General features: G+C 59.7%; 2 protein-coding genes across 9 annotated transcripts; one reads left to right on the top strand and one right to left on the bottom strand.

Annotated features, from left to right (window-relative positions):
• The first annotated feature begins 294 nt into the window (after positions 1-294).
• Positions 295-2,790, top strand: SNRNP25 (small nuclear ribonucleoprotein 25kDa (U11/U12)). Its single transcript, XM_008587302.1, has 5 exons — positions 295-303; positions 711-801; positions 1,037-1,142; positions 1,758-1,832; positions 2,256-2,790. The coding sequence occupies exons 1-5, from the start codon at positions 295-297 to the stop codon at positions 2,311-2,313; spliced, it is 339 nt and encodes a 112-aa protein (XP_008585524.1). The 3' UTR covers positions 2,314-2,790.
• Positions 2,791-3,236: 446 nt separating this feature from the next.
• RHBDF1 (rhomboid 5 homolog 1 (Drosophila)) lies at positions 3,237-9,974 on the bottom strand. 8 transcript variants are annotated; one of them, XM_008587298.1, is made up of 17 exons: positions 9,805-9,963; positions 9,605-9,735; positions 8,547-8,760; positions 8,016-8,225; positions 7,819-7,941; positions 7,589-7,746; positions 6,836-7,093; positions 6,634-6,745; positions 6,469-6,543; positions 6,221-6,382; positions 5,623-5,723; positions 5,406-5,469; positions 4,917-5,011; positions 4,594-4,669; positions 4,422-4,522; positions 4,163-4,316; positions 3,237-3,939 (listed from the first exon to the last, which is right to left on the bottom strand). In XM_008587298.1, exons 1-17 carry the CDS (start codon positions 9,925-9,927, stop codon positions 3,520-3,522), a joined length of 2,577 nt encoding a protein of 858 aa, XP_008585520.1. In that variant the 5' UTR covers positions 9,928-9,963; the 3' UTR covers positions 3,237-3,519. The 8 variants fall into 8 exon arrangements, with proteins under 8 accessions (XP_008585520.1, XP_008585518.1, XP_008585516.1 ...); XM_008587296.1 differs by having other exon boundaries at positions 9,605-9,964; XM_008587294.1 differs by having other exon boundaries at positions 5,406-5,723; positions 9,605-9,964.
• Positions 9,975-16,834: the final 6,860 nt, after the last annotated feature.

Raw genomic sequence — 16,834 nt, 5'->3', positions numbered from 1 at the left:
GGGCATCTGGTCTGTTGCCGGGCGGCGGTCGGGATCGGGGGCAGCCGGGACAGGAGGGTGGGGGCCGGGGCCGGGCTCACTGCCTCCCGCAGGTGCTGCCCGGGGTCTGCGGCCCGCAGGTCTGATGGAGGCGCCTCTGGGCGTCACCGAGGGTCTCAGCTGGGCCAGGCCTTGAGCGAGTCAGCGAAGCGCTCGCCTTGGGCGTGGAATCGAAGGGGGCGCCAACATACTTATTGTTCTGGGTGAATGACATTTCAATGTAGTGTTTTTTAAAAGTCAAAGGGGATGCAAAAAATGTGTATGGTAACCTAAATACTAAGATTTTAAGGGCTGGCCGGTTAGCTCGGTTGGTTAGAGCGTGGTGCTAACACCGAGGTCCAGGGTTCGATCCCTGGACTGGCCAGCCGAAAAAAAAAAAAAAAAAAAAAATAGGTTTTAAATAAAGATAACATCAGTATTACTGATTTTTCCATTTGTCTTCAAGTGTCAGTGTGCTTTGATACAATACTGGCCCCTTTGAACGTTAAATATAAAAGTGCAGGTGCAATATGAGATTGGGGTGTTGAGAGGCTGGGAAACCCTAACATATAGGCAAGAGCCCCTTGCCCTTCATAAAACGGGGCACCACTTTTCAGCCACTATCAGTTTGTTTTGCTTTGCTGGTTGGGGTGGTGAAGAAAACCAGGGTCCCCACCTCCACCTCTTTTTAGGTCACCTTGGAAGAGGTCAATTCCCAGATAGCGCTAGAATATGGCCAAGCAATGACAGTCCGAGTGTGCAAGATGGATGGAGAAGTCATGCGTAAGTGCTGCCCTCCTCCCTTCAGGCCGTGTGGTCTGAACTTTCACAGGGGGAAGACTTTAGCAGGGCTGATCGGTGAGAAACTCACAGGCAATGCCTGAGAGTACTGGGGCAACCACAAACCCACCCTGCCCAACAGAGCAGAGCTCAACAGAGCTTCTGGGTTCCTCTTCTGCATTCGAGGCTGTGGCTGTGGGTTCCTGCCATGATCTCCCGTTTGTGTCCTTGGTTGCAGCTGTGGTCGTTGTGCAGAACGCCACGGTCCTGGACCTGAAGAAGGCCATCCAGAGATACATGCAGCTCAAGCAGGAGCGTGAAGGAGGCATTCAGCACATCAGCTGGTGAGTGGAGCCACAGCTCCTTCACTGTAGCCCTTCAGGGGCAGGTGCACCACAGGAAAGCAGCACCCAGTTCTGCACAAGCCCATTGTGAGTACTCTGCTGTGAAGTAGTGACTGAAGGATGAGCTCTCTGTCACGAGATCACTCAGACAGGGCAGGGGCTTTGTGCCTGGGGCTGCTGCCTCAGCTGTTTTTTTGAAACATACTCACCGTTTAATCTCCATCACCCCACCTAAGCTGCTGGGTACCTTCACTCAGGGATACCTCAGAGCACTTCCAGTATGCCTAGAAGTGGTCTCCCTAGGTACAGATGGTACGCATGTCAGTGGCCCCTTTCCCCTCCTCACGTAGGGCCTGTCAGCCCTCACTCTCCTATTTGATCAAATGTCCAGCACTGTCGTGTATTTTATTAGTATTTGGCTCAGCCCTTGACAGCAGCACCTCCTTGCAGCTGCCTCAGGGCGGGTGTGTGTATTGTGCGGTAGAAAAACCCAGAAGGGGAGTGCAGCTGCCCCGGGCTCCATAGGGCTAAGCACTTCAAGCCCCTGTCATGCACAGCTGCTCAGCTCCCCCTGCTCAAGGCAGGATATGGTTTACCTGAGTCCCCCTGTTCCAGGTCCTATGTGTGGAGGACATACCATCTGACCTCCGCAGGAGAGAAGCTCACAGAGGACAGGAAGAAACTCCGAGAGTAAGTTCAGTCCACATCTTCAGCTGTAGAGGGGCATCTGGTCTGTTGCCTTCTAGTCCCCCATGCTGTGCCAGAAGTCTGCAGCCCCCCTAGGAGGTTCCTAGCCAAACCGATGCCCTGCTTACAAGGAACTTCCCTGGGCCCTCCACACTAGGAGAACAGCAGGCAGAGGAGCAGCTCGAGGGGCCCTGCTGGGGCTCAGGGCTGCACAGTACCAGAAGGGAAATGAGCATGGGCACGAAGGGAAAGCTGCCCAGCCAGTACAGTGTGCATCTGTGAGGGGACGGCCACTGCCATCTGCTGGCCTTCCTGGAGGCCACGCTTATCCCCCACCTGTTCTTTTCTGGTCCCTCACAAGCGCCAGGTGGAGAGTCACGAACGTATCCTTTTGTGGGTCACGTTGCGCCTCTTCTGCTCTTTCAGTTATGGCATCCGGAACCGGGACGAGGTGTCCTTCATTAAAAAACTGAGGCAAAAGTGAGGCTGTGGACGAGAACAATCTATTCACTGGTGGACGAGCTTTTTCCAGCAGGATGGAGTCCTTGAGTCGTTGTCTCCCTTTCGCGCCCCAGGTGTGCCCAGCTGGAACTGTCAGCATGAGCCCTGGGGCCCTTTGGACTAGGACAGGGCAAGCCGGTACTCATTTCTTTCCTGTGCACTTGGCCTGAGTCTGCCCTCTCCCGGGGCCCAAATACCCTAAGTCACATGGCAGGTCCCCCAGGGCTGTGGGCCTGGCCCTGTATACAGAATAAACCTATTTTCTTCTTAGTTTGAAAAGTCAAAAAGCCACAGTACTGTGAGTAGGAGGGACCAGGGCTGCCCATCACAGAGGGTAGGTAAGGACAGAGAACCGAGGCAGTGAGTCCTCAAGTCCAGGATGCCACATCACTGCCCAGACCACACGACTGTGTTACCATGATCTGTGCAGCAAGGAGGAAATAAAAGCAGAGCAGCTGTCTTTCTGTCTCTATTTGTGGGGAAACAAGGGCCTGCATCGTAGAGCCTGCGGTGGGAGTGAGTGTGTGGCGCAGCCCCAGGCCCCCAGCCTCGGCCCTCGGGGCTCACCTGCAGCAACACCTTCAACAGGCCTGGTGGAAAGGGAGGTATGGGGGGGGTGGAAACTGGAGCTACTGAGGGTGGGGGGTGGAGCACTTCCCAAAGTGGGGGGAGGGGGTGTGACCACACATCCCCTAGGTACTTGTCCTAATGTCACGTACCAGTCACTCTAAGGAGGGGGAGTAAGGTGTGTCCACCTGGCCAAGGGACTTCACTGGGGGGGTGAAAGAGCCTGTGGTGTATTTGACACTTGGTTTGCTGTTCTGGGGAATTGTGAGTCAGAGGCCAGGGGCCTGCAGGACCTCCCTCTGTAGCCCCCAGCCAAAACTAGGAAGGAGGAGACAGCTCTGCTCAAGTTAGTGGCAGCTAAAACGCTCCCAGTCCATTTATTGGCCACACGAGGTGGTCGTCAAGAGACTAGTTAGGAGGTTATCACAGGAACTAGTGTAATAAATGCCCGGCAATACAAGGGGTTCAACAGAAGTGAACAAGGCACAGGAGGTCTGTGTTCAGGAAACAGGTGAGTCCCTGCGTGGAGCAGGCAGAGTCCCGCAGGCTCATGAGGCTAAGGGTGGTCAAATCTGCCTCACTCTGGTGGCTGGAGCACATGGCCACCGGCACCTGTAGCCACTCAGTGGAGCTGAGCGTCCAGCTCATACTTCTCGCAGAACTTGTCGGTGAAGGGGATGCAGGTGAGGAACTCACACCACTCGCAGCGGACAGGGTAAAAGTAGAAGAGGATCACCAGTCCAGCCAGAAGGCCCAGGAAGACCACCTGAAAGACGATGATCTGGCAGCGCTTGCGGTACAGGTCGAACTTGCCAAAGCTGATGTAGGGCAGGAAGACAAAGGACAGGAAGAGGCCACTGATGAAGCCGGAGATGTGGGCAAAGTTGTCGATCCAGGGCAGCAGCCCGAAGGTGAAGAGAAAGAGCACCACAGCCAACAGCTTGAAGAAGGCGCGCCAGGGCCGCGCCAGGATCTGCCAGCTCTGGAAGAGCTCCACAAAGAGGCAGGCCAGGATGCCAAACTGTGAGCCGGCCGGGCCCACCTGCGGAGAGTGGCGGTAACCATGAGCGCCACTCCCCTGGACCCAGGGCCTCATTTTCCTGTCCCATTCCCATGGCCCAGAGCACATCAGGACTGAGGAGCCAAACAGACATGCTCCCAAGCCGGGCACTGTGGAGACCCAACCTCAGTACTCAACATGGACCATGTTCATGCCGGGCCTCAGGTGCACATGGGAGAGTTCCCTCCCTAGGGGACACCTTTACCTCTGCCCGGTATGGCAGGAAGATAGCACTGGCCAGGTTGCCAGTGACACCACTCAGTAGGTAGATGATGGCTATGCGGTGCCAGCCTGCCAGCTTCTCCAGGTCCCGCAGGACGGTCATCTGGAAGCAGACGGACACCAGGCAGTGCAGGATCCTGTAAGGGGTGGGGGCACTCAGCAAGTAAGGCAGCCTCTCCTGCCTGCAGTCAGTCATTCCTGGGGTCCCTGAGACCGCCCACCCAGCCCACACTGTCACTTGCCCGGCGTGCAGAAAGAGGGACAGCCACAGGCGGTAGAACTGGTCAGGCACCTCAGGGTTGAGGAAAGGCAGGAGCCCACACACGTCATCCATACAGTGCACCTGTGCAGAGCGGCCCGTCAGCACCCACCATGGCTGGGGCGAGGGGAGGGACGTTCAACCTGGAGGCCTACCTGAGAGCACAGTGTTGCCTCCTCATGGAAGTAGCCCCTCATGAAGTCACAGTACTCCCGAGATGTGATCTCACACCTGGAAGGTCAGACCACAGTTTGGAGAGTGCCACTTTGCAGAGGGAGACTGCCGGGGTCCATCCAGGGACAGAGGCTCTTGCCCACACCAGCCAGGGCCAGGTTTCAGCCCCACCCACCCATGTTGGCCCTGAATAAATCCTGACCCTTTCTCACCCCACACCACTTGGTATCCTGGGTTATTTCAGGACTTGGAGAGGGAGGAGAGCATGGCTCCAGGGATCAGGTGCGCACACACGTACACCTACCTGCCCTTGGTGCCAATGCAGCAGGGCCGGCCTGTTATAACACAGTCCATGTGGGGGTGGTTGGTGTGGTTCCCAGCGCTGTTTTTGGTGCATATCTGGGTCACAAATGGGGATGAGGTGGGTCATGGCTTCGCCCATCCCTAGACTCACACCATGTTTGGGGGTTGAGGCAAAGATGGACAGGTTCATAAGGTAGGAAACAGGCGTTCCTTGACTTCAAGTAGACCACCACACCCTGAGCCTCAGCTGGGCCATCCATCAAACTAATGTCATTTGACCTGCCAAGTCCACCTAGTTCTCTTGCTCTGACTACTTGCTCAGAGAGGAAGGACTTGGTGGATGGACAGGCTGGGCAAAGGCCAGGGACCCAGCATCTGAAAACACAGGATGGTCCTACAATGAGGGTCTCTCTGGAATCACTAATGTGTGGGATATGGCTTCCTCCCCCACATGACAAGTGACTCCCCGAGAACCCCCACCCTATCTCACCGGCCACTTGGTGATGTCTTCTGGCCACTCATGGGGGTCTTCGGAGGAGGGCTCATCACACACCCTGCATGAGCCCAGTATGTGGTGAGACCCTGCTTTGAGCCCCAGGCATGGGCACCCTCCCACCCCACTCAGCAAGGAGAGCAGCAGCCCCTGTCCATCACACCCCCCAGGAAGACATGGACGAAGGCAGGTAAGACCGGCCAGCAGGACTGACCTGGGGTCCTGGTGACAGACAGAGCCAAACTTTCTTTTGTGGCCGGCAAGGTCTGGGGCACTGGGATGGACAGGCCACTTCACCCACACTGCCAGTGTGGACTGTGGGGGGACAGAGGGTCAGCCCCTGGTCAGAGCCCACACCTTGCCCAGTTCAGTCAGGGCAAAGTGGAGGCACAGGGAGTCAGGCATCAAAGGCAAAACCATTGGGGTCTTCTATAGCTCGACTTCTATGAATTTACACTCATGAAATGCATGCTGGGAGAGGTTCTGTTACAAGGAGTTCAACCGCATGATTAGCATAAAACTAGAAACAACTGTGTCCCAAATCAGGGGCCTGGTATAAACTATGGCACCTCCATATAAGGTGATGTGATAAGTGCTTGGGTGAATCTTTTTTTTTTTTAATTGCTTAGTGGAAAAAAAATAAGGTAATACCAGTTAAGATACATGCACACAAAGAAGACACGTGCTGAAAGAGCACAACAAATCAAAAATGGGATGAAGGAGCATGGGGATAACGGGAAACGAACGTGCCAAGAGGAGGGTACAGGGTGACGCGGTTCTGCAGCAGCACACAGTGCACAGGGCGGACGCACCGAGCACTCTTCCTCCGAGGTCTGCACACAGCCGGAGCGGTCGTTGCGCACGCAGCAGGCTGAGTGCTTTTCCCGCTCGCGCGCCGCGCCGATGAAGCTGTGCACCTGCGGGTCCTGGCGCATGCAGGGCGAGAACTTGGCGCCCAGGTGGATGAGGGCCTCCTGCGGGGCGGGAGACATGCAGCTGCAGCGCAGGCCCAACCTCAACCGGGCCCGGCCCGGCCCCGCCCGGCCCCGCGCGCCCTCACCGAGCTGGGCCCGATCCAGAAGTTCTCCTGCTGCACGTACTTGACGTTCTCGTAGACCCCGCGGTTCCGCAGCACCTGGAGGCGGGGGAGCGGGTCAGACCGGTCAGACAGACGCAGGCCCTCGCCTCCCAGAGCGGGCCGGGACCCCAGGGTGCCGGGGCTCACCGAGTCCACCGTCTCGTGCTGCGAGAAGCCCACGGGCGCAATGCCGTAGATGCACACGGCCAGGACGGTGACGAGCGAGTGCACGAAGGTGAGCCAGTAGGTGAAGAAGGGCCTGCGGGGCAGAGTGTCACCAAGGGCCGCGTCCCCGCCCGGAGCCCTGCCCCCCACCTCCCGCTGAGAGCCGCAGCCCTCCCGGGCCCACCTGTGGTCGTCCATGTCCTCGATCTGGCGCTTGACGTAACTGTCGATGCGCTTGCGGTAGGTGCGGTTGGTGAGCCGGCCCACCATGCCCAGCCCATACGGCCGCTTCTCCCGGGCAAAGAGCTTGCGCACGGGCACTGCGATGCGCTGGCCACGCCGGGGCCCCGCCGCGCTCACCACCTCCTGCCGCAGCCGCACCTTGGGCTGCTGGGCCGCGGGGCCGCCTTCCTTCTGCTTCCGCCAGCCACGCTCCAGGGGCCTGGAGAAACCAGGCGCTCACCGCCCGCTCCAGCCCCACCTGCTGCCGTCCCGAGGTGCAACCAACGCACCCGACTGTCTCTGTCCTGCCCCAGACGAGCTGCGAACACTCGGGGGAAGCCTGCTCCTTACCAGTAAAAGAGCAACCTCGCGTCCCCTCCAGGGATGGCAGGGAGGAGGAGACGGGAGTCCACCAGAGGTTCTGCACCCGAGCAGGTGTTACCTACGTCAGCCTCTCCTCCCCGCTGCATTCCGACCAGCTCCCAGGCTCTGGGATCGCCGTCCCATCCCACAGGTACACAACCGAAACTGGGATCATGCCCAGCCCTGGGTCCCTCACCCATGGTGGCCAAGCTGGGTTCCCAGTCCACAAGGCAACCCCTTTGGTCAGCCCCCCAGGCCCAGAATGCCGGAGCCTCGCCCGAGGGCCGAGCCGCTCCTAACGGGCAGTGGGTTCTCTGCCGGGACCCCTCGATGGCTCGCCTGCCGCACTCACAGCATCAGCCGGCTGCGCTCAAGCTCGCTGCGGTCTAGGGCGCCGCCAGTGAGGTCCGCCTGCTCCAGGGATTTCTCCCAGTCCGCAAGCGCTGCCTCCGACGGGGACTCGAACACCTCGTCTGGGTACGTGGACAGCTCCTCATAGTGGACACCTTCCTGAGCAAACACATGGGGTCAGGCTAGACACGGACATGAAGGGGACAGAGTGACACCCCGGGCTCTTCTTACCCGGGCAAAGAAGGACGTGTCCAGCTCATCAGGGAAGTCAGCCGTGTCCTCCTCCAGGAAGCTGGCAGGGGTGAAGCTTCTGCGCTGTGCCCGGCGCAATGTGCCGTCCCTTACCGAGCGACCCTGAGGGCAGGGAGGTGAGCTCCATACCTGGTGGCCAGCTCGGCCCCCACCCCACCCCTGGGCCCTGCACCCACCTTCACCAGTGCTGCAGCTGCCCGGAAGCTCATCTTGGCCACCGACTCGCGCTTGCGCCGCCTCGGAAGCCGGCTGAAGCCTGAGCGGGAGCTGGAGAAGGAGCAGAGGGAGGCAGCGCCTGGTGTGACTGGAGTGTGCGGGGCGCTCAGGCCATCAGCAGTGTCATCTGCCACACGGAAGGCACGGCCGCGGGCCAGGGGGTCTATGATCTGGTGGAGGGGAGGAGATGCTGGAGTCAGGGCCTTATGAAGAGAATGTGGCCATTTCCCTCACTCATCGCAGACACCTGGACAGCTGCATGGGTGCCCGTCCACCCCACAGCACCTAGAGGGGGCTCTCTCCTGCCAGTAGTGCCTCTGTGCCTGGTCAGCCTGGGATGCTTTACCCTCCAGAGGCTGGCCCCTCCCCCAGGTCCTGCTTTCCAGAGAGTATTTTAGGTGCCTTCATGGGATTATGAACTCCCAAGGCACCTCCTCTGCTCAAACTGGAACAGGATGAGGGGGCCTGCAGAAGATAGCAAGCGGGCATACCTTCTGCATGCCCAGCTGGCATGGCCCCACGTACAGTGGGGGTGGCGTCTCGGTGCTGGTCAGTGACACATTGTCCTGGCTGGGCAGGTCCAGCTCCCGGATGACCTGGGGCTTCAGCTTCCCGTAGCGCTGGCTGCAGTGGCGGATGCTCTTACGCTGCCATTTCTGGGTGCTGTCACTGTCCTTGCTTACTCCAAACCAGTCAGCTGTCCCCCTGCCATGGGAGGGACTCAGCGAGGGGCAGCCAGATCAACCCCCTCCCGAGCAGGGGGCTTCAAGGGGCCGTCCTCCTGGGCAGCATGCCCTGCCCCAGGCCTCCAGTCACTCCAGAGCCAGGGTCTGGGTGGGCAGGGAGGGTCTAAGTAAGAGGACAGATAAGTTCCAGCCCTGGTCACCTGTTAAACTGTTAGCCAACTCCAAATTCCCACTACACAGCTGGCAGGCCTTGCCTAGCTAAGCATTTCATGAAGGCCCTCACCACATCCCTGAGGGAGGGTTGGGAGGAGACACTGAGCCACAGAAGGAGCTGGGAGCTCAGCCCAAGGGAGTTTGGCCCCAGGCAGCAGCTACAACCCAGGACACCACAGAACTCAGGCCCAGGCAGGCTGCCCACAGCCCTTGGACATGCAAACAAAACACTGCCAGCACCTGCGGTTGGGAGCCCTGGGGAATGCCAACCATGCTGGCAGCCCCCAAAAGGCCACATGCCATGCACACACCAGAAAACACAAACACACTCATGACTGCCTGAAGTACCTGAGCAGGGACCAAGAGAGAGAGTGGTGCTGTGGGAGGGCCCTGCAGGCAGCCCGGGGACCCAAGAGGGGCAGAGTGTGGACATGCCCGAAGCGTACCTGTCGGCTGCTGAGGGGCCAGAGCGTTGGGGTAGGAAGACAGAGAAGGAGACAGTGACTGCTGGGGGGAGCAGTCCGCAGAGCAGGAGGAGGTCAGGGTGATGAGGGACAGGATCAAGGAGAAAGCTGACACAGGAGGGGCCCCTGCCCCATTCCCAGCAGCCCCCAGCCCGGCCCCGTGGAGCTGCCAGGGCAGTGTCATACCTGCGGATGGTCTGGGTGATGGACGTCTGGCGCTGCAGCACCGGCCGCCGGGGCTCAGGGTATGGCGAAGGGACATGGGCCGTCTCTGCTGGCATACTCACACTCCGCAAGAAAGCCTGGCGCCTCAGGGGCTGAGCAACGGGGCCACAGTGAGGGGGCTGGCCAGGGTGCACCCGCAGCCCCTGGTGGCCTGGGCCTACCTGCAGGAAGCCGGGCTCCTCTGCCGCCAGGGGCAGGGGTGCCGCAGCTGGGATGTCCAGCTTCAGCCAGGGAGGCTTCTTGCGCTGCAGACTGCTCGTGCTATCCCTGCGGGCCTCACTCATGGTCCTGGGTGGAGTGAGGCAGTCCTGGGGCTGTGGTGTGTTGTTCAGTAACAGCGCTGACAGGTCCCTGAAGGTTCATCAGTCCCAGACCCAGGAGGAGGGAGAAGCAGTGATAAGCCCAACACTGGAGCCCTGCTGTGCACTCAGCACCAGCGTGATCTGCACCTGCCCTGGTAATCCCAACAGACGGAGCTGGCCACGTCCCAGGTCCTCAGACAATATACATCCATGTGACAACCGTTTGAGCGCCTACTGTGAGTAAGACACTGTTCTAGGTGTTTGGAGATGCTGGTAGAGAAACAAGACAAAATCCCTGCCCTCCTGGAGCTAATAGTCTAGACAGCAGTACACCTACAAATAAGTAAATATGTTAAAAGACGCTAAGCATGACGGGCGACAAGAACAAATTACAGTTGCTTGGCAAGGAACAGTGAGGCCTCTCTGTGAGCAAGGCTTGAAGGAGGGCGCAAGTCAGCTCAGCTGGGCAAGGGGGGGTCCACACACAGAGAGCAGCAGTGTGAGGTCTGGGCGGGGGTGGGGCCCTAGCCCCAGTCTGCACACAGGGCAGATCTCAGGCCTGTCTGACACAGACAACACCCTCTTAACCACCATGACTTCCATTCCAAAAACAGAGGGCCCACTGTGCACGCAACAGCCTGTAAAGGTGTGTAATCAGCTCAACGCACAGAGGAGTCGCCACATTCAGACACTTCCCAGGATGGCAGAGCAGCCGCTGCAGACACCAGGCTCATATGGGCACAGGATTTTCTGAAACCCACCTGGGCGCAGACACCACAGTGACCACCAGGTGGCGCAACGAGCGGGTGGGGGTTGCACATCCCGCACAGTCCCAGCACCTGCGAAATCAACCCCAGACCATCATCCGGGCACAGGACAAGGGGCCAGGGCAGAGGGGCCAGGGCTCACCTCGGGCCACCACTGCCTAGCCACGTGACATGTGACTGTGAGGCCAGTCATGACCTCCTTGGGACTCTAGTTCCCTTCGCACAAAATGACAGCTCCAGGGCAGATGTGCACACACCCCCAAGACAGACCACGAGAGGGCTGGAAAGTGGAGATCCAAGGTTGGGAAGGTTCCTTGGGCACAACAGGGGAGACAGATAGTGGGGTGGTGGCCTGGGCTTCCCGAACCAGTACTCGCAGGGCAGAAAACCCCAATTTCCTCAACCTCTGCAAAGAGCTGCAGACCCCAATAGGCTCTGAGCTGCAGGGTCTGCAACCCACCCACTAATGCCCCCAGATATGTCTCCTTCTCAACTGGTTGTAGGAGATAGAGAAAAAGCCCCACCCAAACTGTACAAATTGGGAAATTGGGAAACTGAGGCCTAGAGAACAGAGGCTTGCCTTGCTCAAGATCACATATTCAGAGAAGAAAGGCCCAGGATACTGATCACAGTTCCTAATGGTCTTCCACCAACCAGGAACTGTCCTCAGACAGTGCTCACAGCTCCTACAGTCCTGCACTGACCAGGAACAGACTCAGGTAGGAGGAAGTCCTTCAGGGATGCCTTCTCCTGGCCATTAGCCCACCCCTCACCTTCCAACGCCTTCTCTGAGCTGACTTTGCACTTCAGGTCCCCGGTGGCAGCTGAAGGGCAAAGCTCAGGGGAGCTCCCCAGGCACGGTGCCTAGGGGTCTTTCCACCCACACATACCCCTAAAGGCAGAGTTCCTCTCCCTTGCCCTCACCTGGCCGGACCGCAGGGGCAAGGGCCAAGGGCAGCATTTGTCTCCACATCACTGGGAGTCCCTTCTTGGCCCCCTGTCCATACTGAGCCCTCGGAATCAGGGGGAGGAGGGACAGTGTCCAACATGAAGGCATCCTGACTGAGAATTGGGTAGAATTACAGACATCGTCTGAGACTGAGAACGTTGGGAAGGCAGGAGGTGTTCAGGGAGGGGCTTCCCGAACTGAGCACACCCTCCCAGCCTCAGTCAGGCTAATGCTCCTGGTGAGTCCGTTATGGGGTCCAGAGAGGAGCAGGGCCAAGAGTGGAGACTGGGGCCACCACTGGGGATCCGCAGGCTGAGTGCCAGGGGGACAGGCACTTCTAGGTGACACCCAGGTGGCTCTTGACTCAAAGTGCAAGCAACCTTTGCCAACTGATTAGTTCATGGACATCCATGAACCCCATGGCTCCCGCTCCCCAAGGCCTGTCCATTTCAGGAGGGCTTCCATGTGTTCCAGACCTGCAGCCTCAGTCAGGCTGCACCACCCCAAAAGGCCCTCCCTGGCCTGAATCCCCCAGGCATGGCACAGCATAGCACAGTTCATGCACACGTGTGCAGCCCTCTGTCCTGTCACTGCCGCTCAGGAGCCAGCATTGGGTAAACACTGGTCACTGCAGAGCACAGGCTAGCAGGGGCCAGTACCCATGATCCAGAGTGACAAGATCTCACCTCATGAAGGAGATGACCCATCAACTGGGCCTGGGAGGAGGAGCTGACCAGCATGAGCAGGTGACAAGAGGAACAGCACAAGCTAAGAGGTGCAAAGGCCTGCGAGCTATGTGTGCACAGGGAACCTGATGTCCCCCAGCCCCTGCCTCAGCCTGGGCCCACAGTCGGCCCCAGGAAACACCAGAGCTGCTCACCTCATGAGGGAGGGGCCGGCCCCCCGCCTGAACATCCGGGTCTCCCAGGTCCTACACCCAAACCCCTCCTGTGCTGGGGGTGGAGGCAGGAGAGCGCTTGAAAACCCACAGGGCTCTAGGTCCTGCGTGGGGAGAGGGTGCCTACCCTGCCCTCGATGCTGTGTGTTCCGGCCTGCCCCACTCGTCTGCCCAGTTCCCCATCTGAGCCTCAAGTGGGTGGGATTCACAAGGCATGGGGAGTGGGGGCTCCAAAGTAGGCGTAGGGGAGGGGCAGGCCCAGCCCTGACAAAGAGTCGGCCAGGGAGGCACACATCGCCCGCCCGAAGCAGACAGTGGCTCAGTGTCCAGGCCTCCCCCAGGCACACAGTGGGCTCTTGTTCCCAGACAGTCCTTCAGGGGGAATCCCAACAGCATTTCCTCTCTGCTGACCCCTCAGCGTAGGGAAAAACTGGCCCATGGAGAGCTTGACTGCCTGGGGCCACACAGCATGAGTCACTCCAGCAGTGTTCATGGCAGCCCACCGAGGCCCAGCCCCCTCAGAGGATGCCAAATGGGAAATGCTGAGGAGCAAACGTTAACAGTGGAGACAAAGTTGGGTCAGGGGCACAAAACCAGAGTATCGCAGGCACTAGGAGCAGCTCAGGATGAGCTGGGGAGGCTGCGGGAGCAGGGGTCACGAGCACATGGCTATGCATGCTAAAGTCCACTCTGGCTGCCCGTGGAGCCTGGTGAGCAGGGGCAGGAGCCGCTGCAGGTGTCGGGGCCGAGGGGTCAGGTGAGGCATGGACAAGAGTCCTGCTGACTCAGGCTCCTGCTCTGGGGACGACTGGGGACCCTTTGGGCTGGCCCTTTGCACAAGCGCAGGAAGAGGCAGGAGCAGGAGCCAGTCAGGGAGGTAGGAAGAGAGCCGGGCTGAGATACTGTGCCCAGACCCAATTGTCTACCGCCGACAACCCTGAGCAAGCCTGGATCTTCCCATTTGAAAATCAGGGGTCACGGCAGTGCCAGGCACACAGTAGGTGCTCAGTAAGTGGCAGGTGACTCAACAACAGAAAGGCTCGTGTTGCCTGCGGGCACTGGGGGAGCTCTCAGCGGGGTGAGGGCGAGCCATGGGGGACCTGGGGACAGGATCCTTCAGAGGTGTTGAGTTTGGGAAGGCACAGGCAAGGGGCATGAGGAGACTGTGGAGAAGTTCTGGCCAGCCCAGACCTGGACAGTGGCCATGACCAGAACCAAGCTGCTTCCACCACTGCACTCAGGTCTGCCCTACACTCACAGGACGATGCTGGCAGGCACAGGGGAGGGCCAGCCCCAGGGCCAGAACTGTCAGGCCTGGGCCCTGCTCCACCCAGGGGACCGTCTGCTGGGAGGTCAGCTGGAGCGACAGTCTCTACCCCGGGACACCTGCCCAGACGTGTCCTCGGCTCACCCAAGCCTGGCCAGGAGAAGCTGCCTCCTTCGGCATTCCTACCTGCTAACCCTAACCCTGGTCTCAGTCTTCTGTCTGACCCCTGACCTGATGCCCAACCCAGGATCCCCCTTACGAGAGGGATCACCAGCTGTCCAGCAGCCCAGAATCCAGTCCTTCTCCACCACATTCTACTGTACAGCAAAGAGGAAGTCACCTGGCCTCTCTGCCCCACCCCTAAATGGCATCGATTCAGAAATGGTATTTGCTAGGCCCTTTGCAAGCCACAGGTGCTCCTCAGCCCTCCCAGTGACCCCTCCACTTTTTTGTGGAAGAAATTAGATTCGAGTGAAGCAGAGGGGGCCTGAGACCCGGCTGGTGGCCTTCACAGTACCCTCTCCCTGTCCCCAGGAGGACAATCTAGATGTCTGTCACCCCAGACAAGTGTGTGAAGGGCCTGTAACAGAAGAGGCTCCCTGCTAGAGGGGGTCTGTGGGAGAAGCCTCCCAAGGCCCTGGAGGTACAGGAATCATGATAATGTTTATGCTCTGGGACCTTACCTGGGAGGGTGGTTCACAGGGGAACAGAGGGGTCAGCCCTGTGGAAGGGGCACTGCCCCATGGCTCAGCCAGCTCATGTGGCCCAGGAGCTCACCAATGGCCAGAGTCAAAGCCCTTGGCCCAGTTGGGGCTGACAGGGCTGATAGCAGACACATCCAGGGGTTGAGGAACCCCAAGGCTCAGAGGGGTCAGGAGACCTGTCCAGGCCACACAGTCAGAAAGTAGGTGGGGGTAAGGACTTAGCTACACCAGATTCTGAGTGTGACCCACCCTCTAGGCTGGACAATCTGCTCCCCAATCTGGATTCTAGTTGGTTTCCAGGAGTTAAGCGAAAGCACCCTCTCCAGGATAGAGGGGAGAGGCCCACATCCCATCGACACACCTGGCCAGAGGGCAGAGAAGCAGCCCGGTCACCACTCAGAGCCCCTGACAAGTGCCCCTGACTGACACCACACATGTGCTCCCTGGTGCTCAGGCACCCTCGGGCTCAGCAACCCCCTCCGAGGACCATTGTCAACACGATAAGACAGAAGAGGCTCCAAGAGGGGAAACTGAGTCACAGCAGAAATGGCTTTAGCCATCAGAGCTTGGCACACCTGCCTCAAACCTGATCCTGACTGATCCCACTGAACTGTCATAACTCCTAGGAGGGATCCTCTGTGTCCATCTTGCAGATAAGGAAACTGAGGCTCAGATAGGACAATGACTACTGCAGAAGATCACAGAGCCTCCAAGAGAGTCCAAAGCCTTGGGCGAGACCTGCCCTGGAGCTGGGGAGGAAGGGACTCATCTGCCCACCCAGCTGATCCTGGCTGCAGACCCCCAGAGGAGGCAGCAGACCATATGGGTTCCTCAGCCTTGGAACTGCAGAGGCTGTTAGACCCCTCTGGGCCCCCACTGTACATACACCCCCCACCCCCCACCCCCACACACACTGGGGCATCTCTGTTGAGGGAGGAGGGAGTTACTCCCAAACACACCCAACACAGAACACAAGCAGAAGCCGAGGAATCTGATACTTGTGCAGAAAGTTGATCCTGTCACAGACATTGAGCTGGGGTAACTGGAGCCAGCATGGGGGAGGCCCTCACATCAGGGGACAGGAGCTGAGGCCTCGCAGGAGCAACTGAGGGTGCCCCAAACAGCAGCTGGAGCCAGGGAGATCCGAGGCCAGGGTCCTGATGGTCCCTGAAAGGCAGGGGAGATCAGGAGGTTTCCCCCTGAACCCAGGGCCCCCTGGAAGGCCACTCCCCAGGGCGGGGACTTGTCCGGCCAGCTTGCTGATGCTGGATGAGGGACAGTGGCCACAGCACTCCAGCTCTGCCGCCTCCCGTAGGCCTTTCTGTGCGATGGAAGGCTGTGGCCGGCAGTGGAGGCTGCTTGGAGGGGTTGGGAAGGGGTCCTCAATCTGGGACCACCCAACCCCTGTGCTCCCCAGTTGCCCCTGTCCATTCTCAGGGAAAAGGACCCAGCTTGCCAAGAAAAACCCCTGGTGGCAGAGGGCTCAGCCTCGGGGTCCCCTTCAGCCCCAGCCAGCTGCCGGTTCCGCCAGCTCCCTCCCAACTTTGGGGGGGCTGCTTGGGGGCGGGGGCTGGCTCCATGCGGATGGGGAGAAACCATCCTGGGACTGCCCAAGCATCTAGCAGGGCCAAACCTGAAAAGCCAGTTTCATCCTCGAATCTTCCCCCGTCTCCAACAGGAAGTCCCGAGGTTGGGGGTGGGGGGGTTCCGAGCACAGAGGCCTCAGACCCAGGCCCCGCCCACCCGGGCGCACGCAGACACAGAGACACACAGACACACACGGCCCCAAGCTGCAGGCGCAGAAGGAATTCTCTGGTCAAGACCATTCGGGCCAGGCGCAGGCCTGTGGGCCGACCCCCTGCCCAATTCCCACCCAGCCCCACAAACTAGCCCCCAGCAGGGCAGTCAGCCAGCTCCCCCCACCACCAAACCCGCCCCCCGTGCCCTGAGCACCCGAGGCGGCTGTCACCCCGGCCAGGAGAGGCCTGCTTCGAGTCACCGGCCAGTGGCCCCAGGCTGCCCCTCCTGGCCACCGAGCTCAGGGCCGGGGCCGTCTTTGGAGCAGGAGCTTCGACGTTCACAGACGGGGAGAAACCGACGGCGGGGTCACCCTGCATCCCCAGACCCGAGGCTGCTGCGTCCCCGGTGAGGGCGGCCGGGACCGGAGGATCCCGCGAAGTCCCACCCTCTGAGTTGCAGTTTCGACTCAGCGACACCCCCCGCGGCGGCGGCCAGGGAGGAAACGCGGGGGGCGGGGGTGACCGGTTCGGAGGGGCCTGCGGACGCCCCGAGCCGGCCTCGCGC

This window comes from Galeopterus variegatus, unplaced genomic scaffold (assembly GCF_000696425.1).
Source record: "Galeopterus variegatus unplaced genomic scaffold, G_variegatus-3.0.2 Scaffold4331, whole genome shotgun sequence".
NCBI lineage: Eukaryota > Metazoa > Chordata > Mammalia > Dermoptera > Cynocephalidae > Galeopterus > Galeopterus variegatus.
This window is presented reverse-complemented; position numbering and strand designations above follow the sequence as displayed.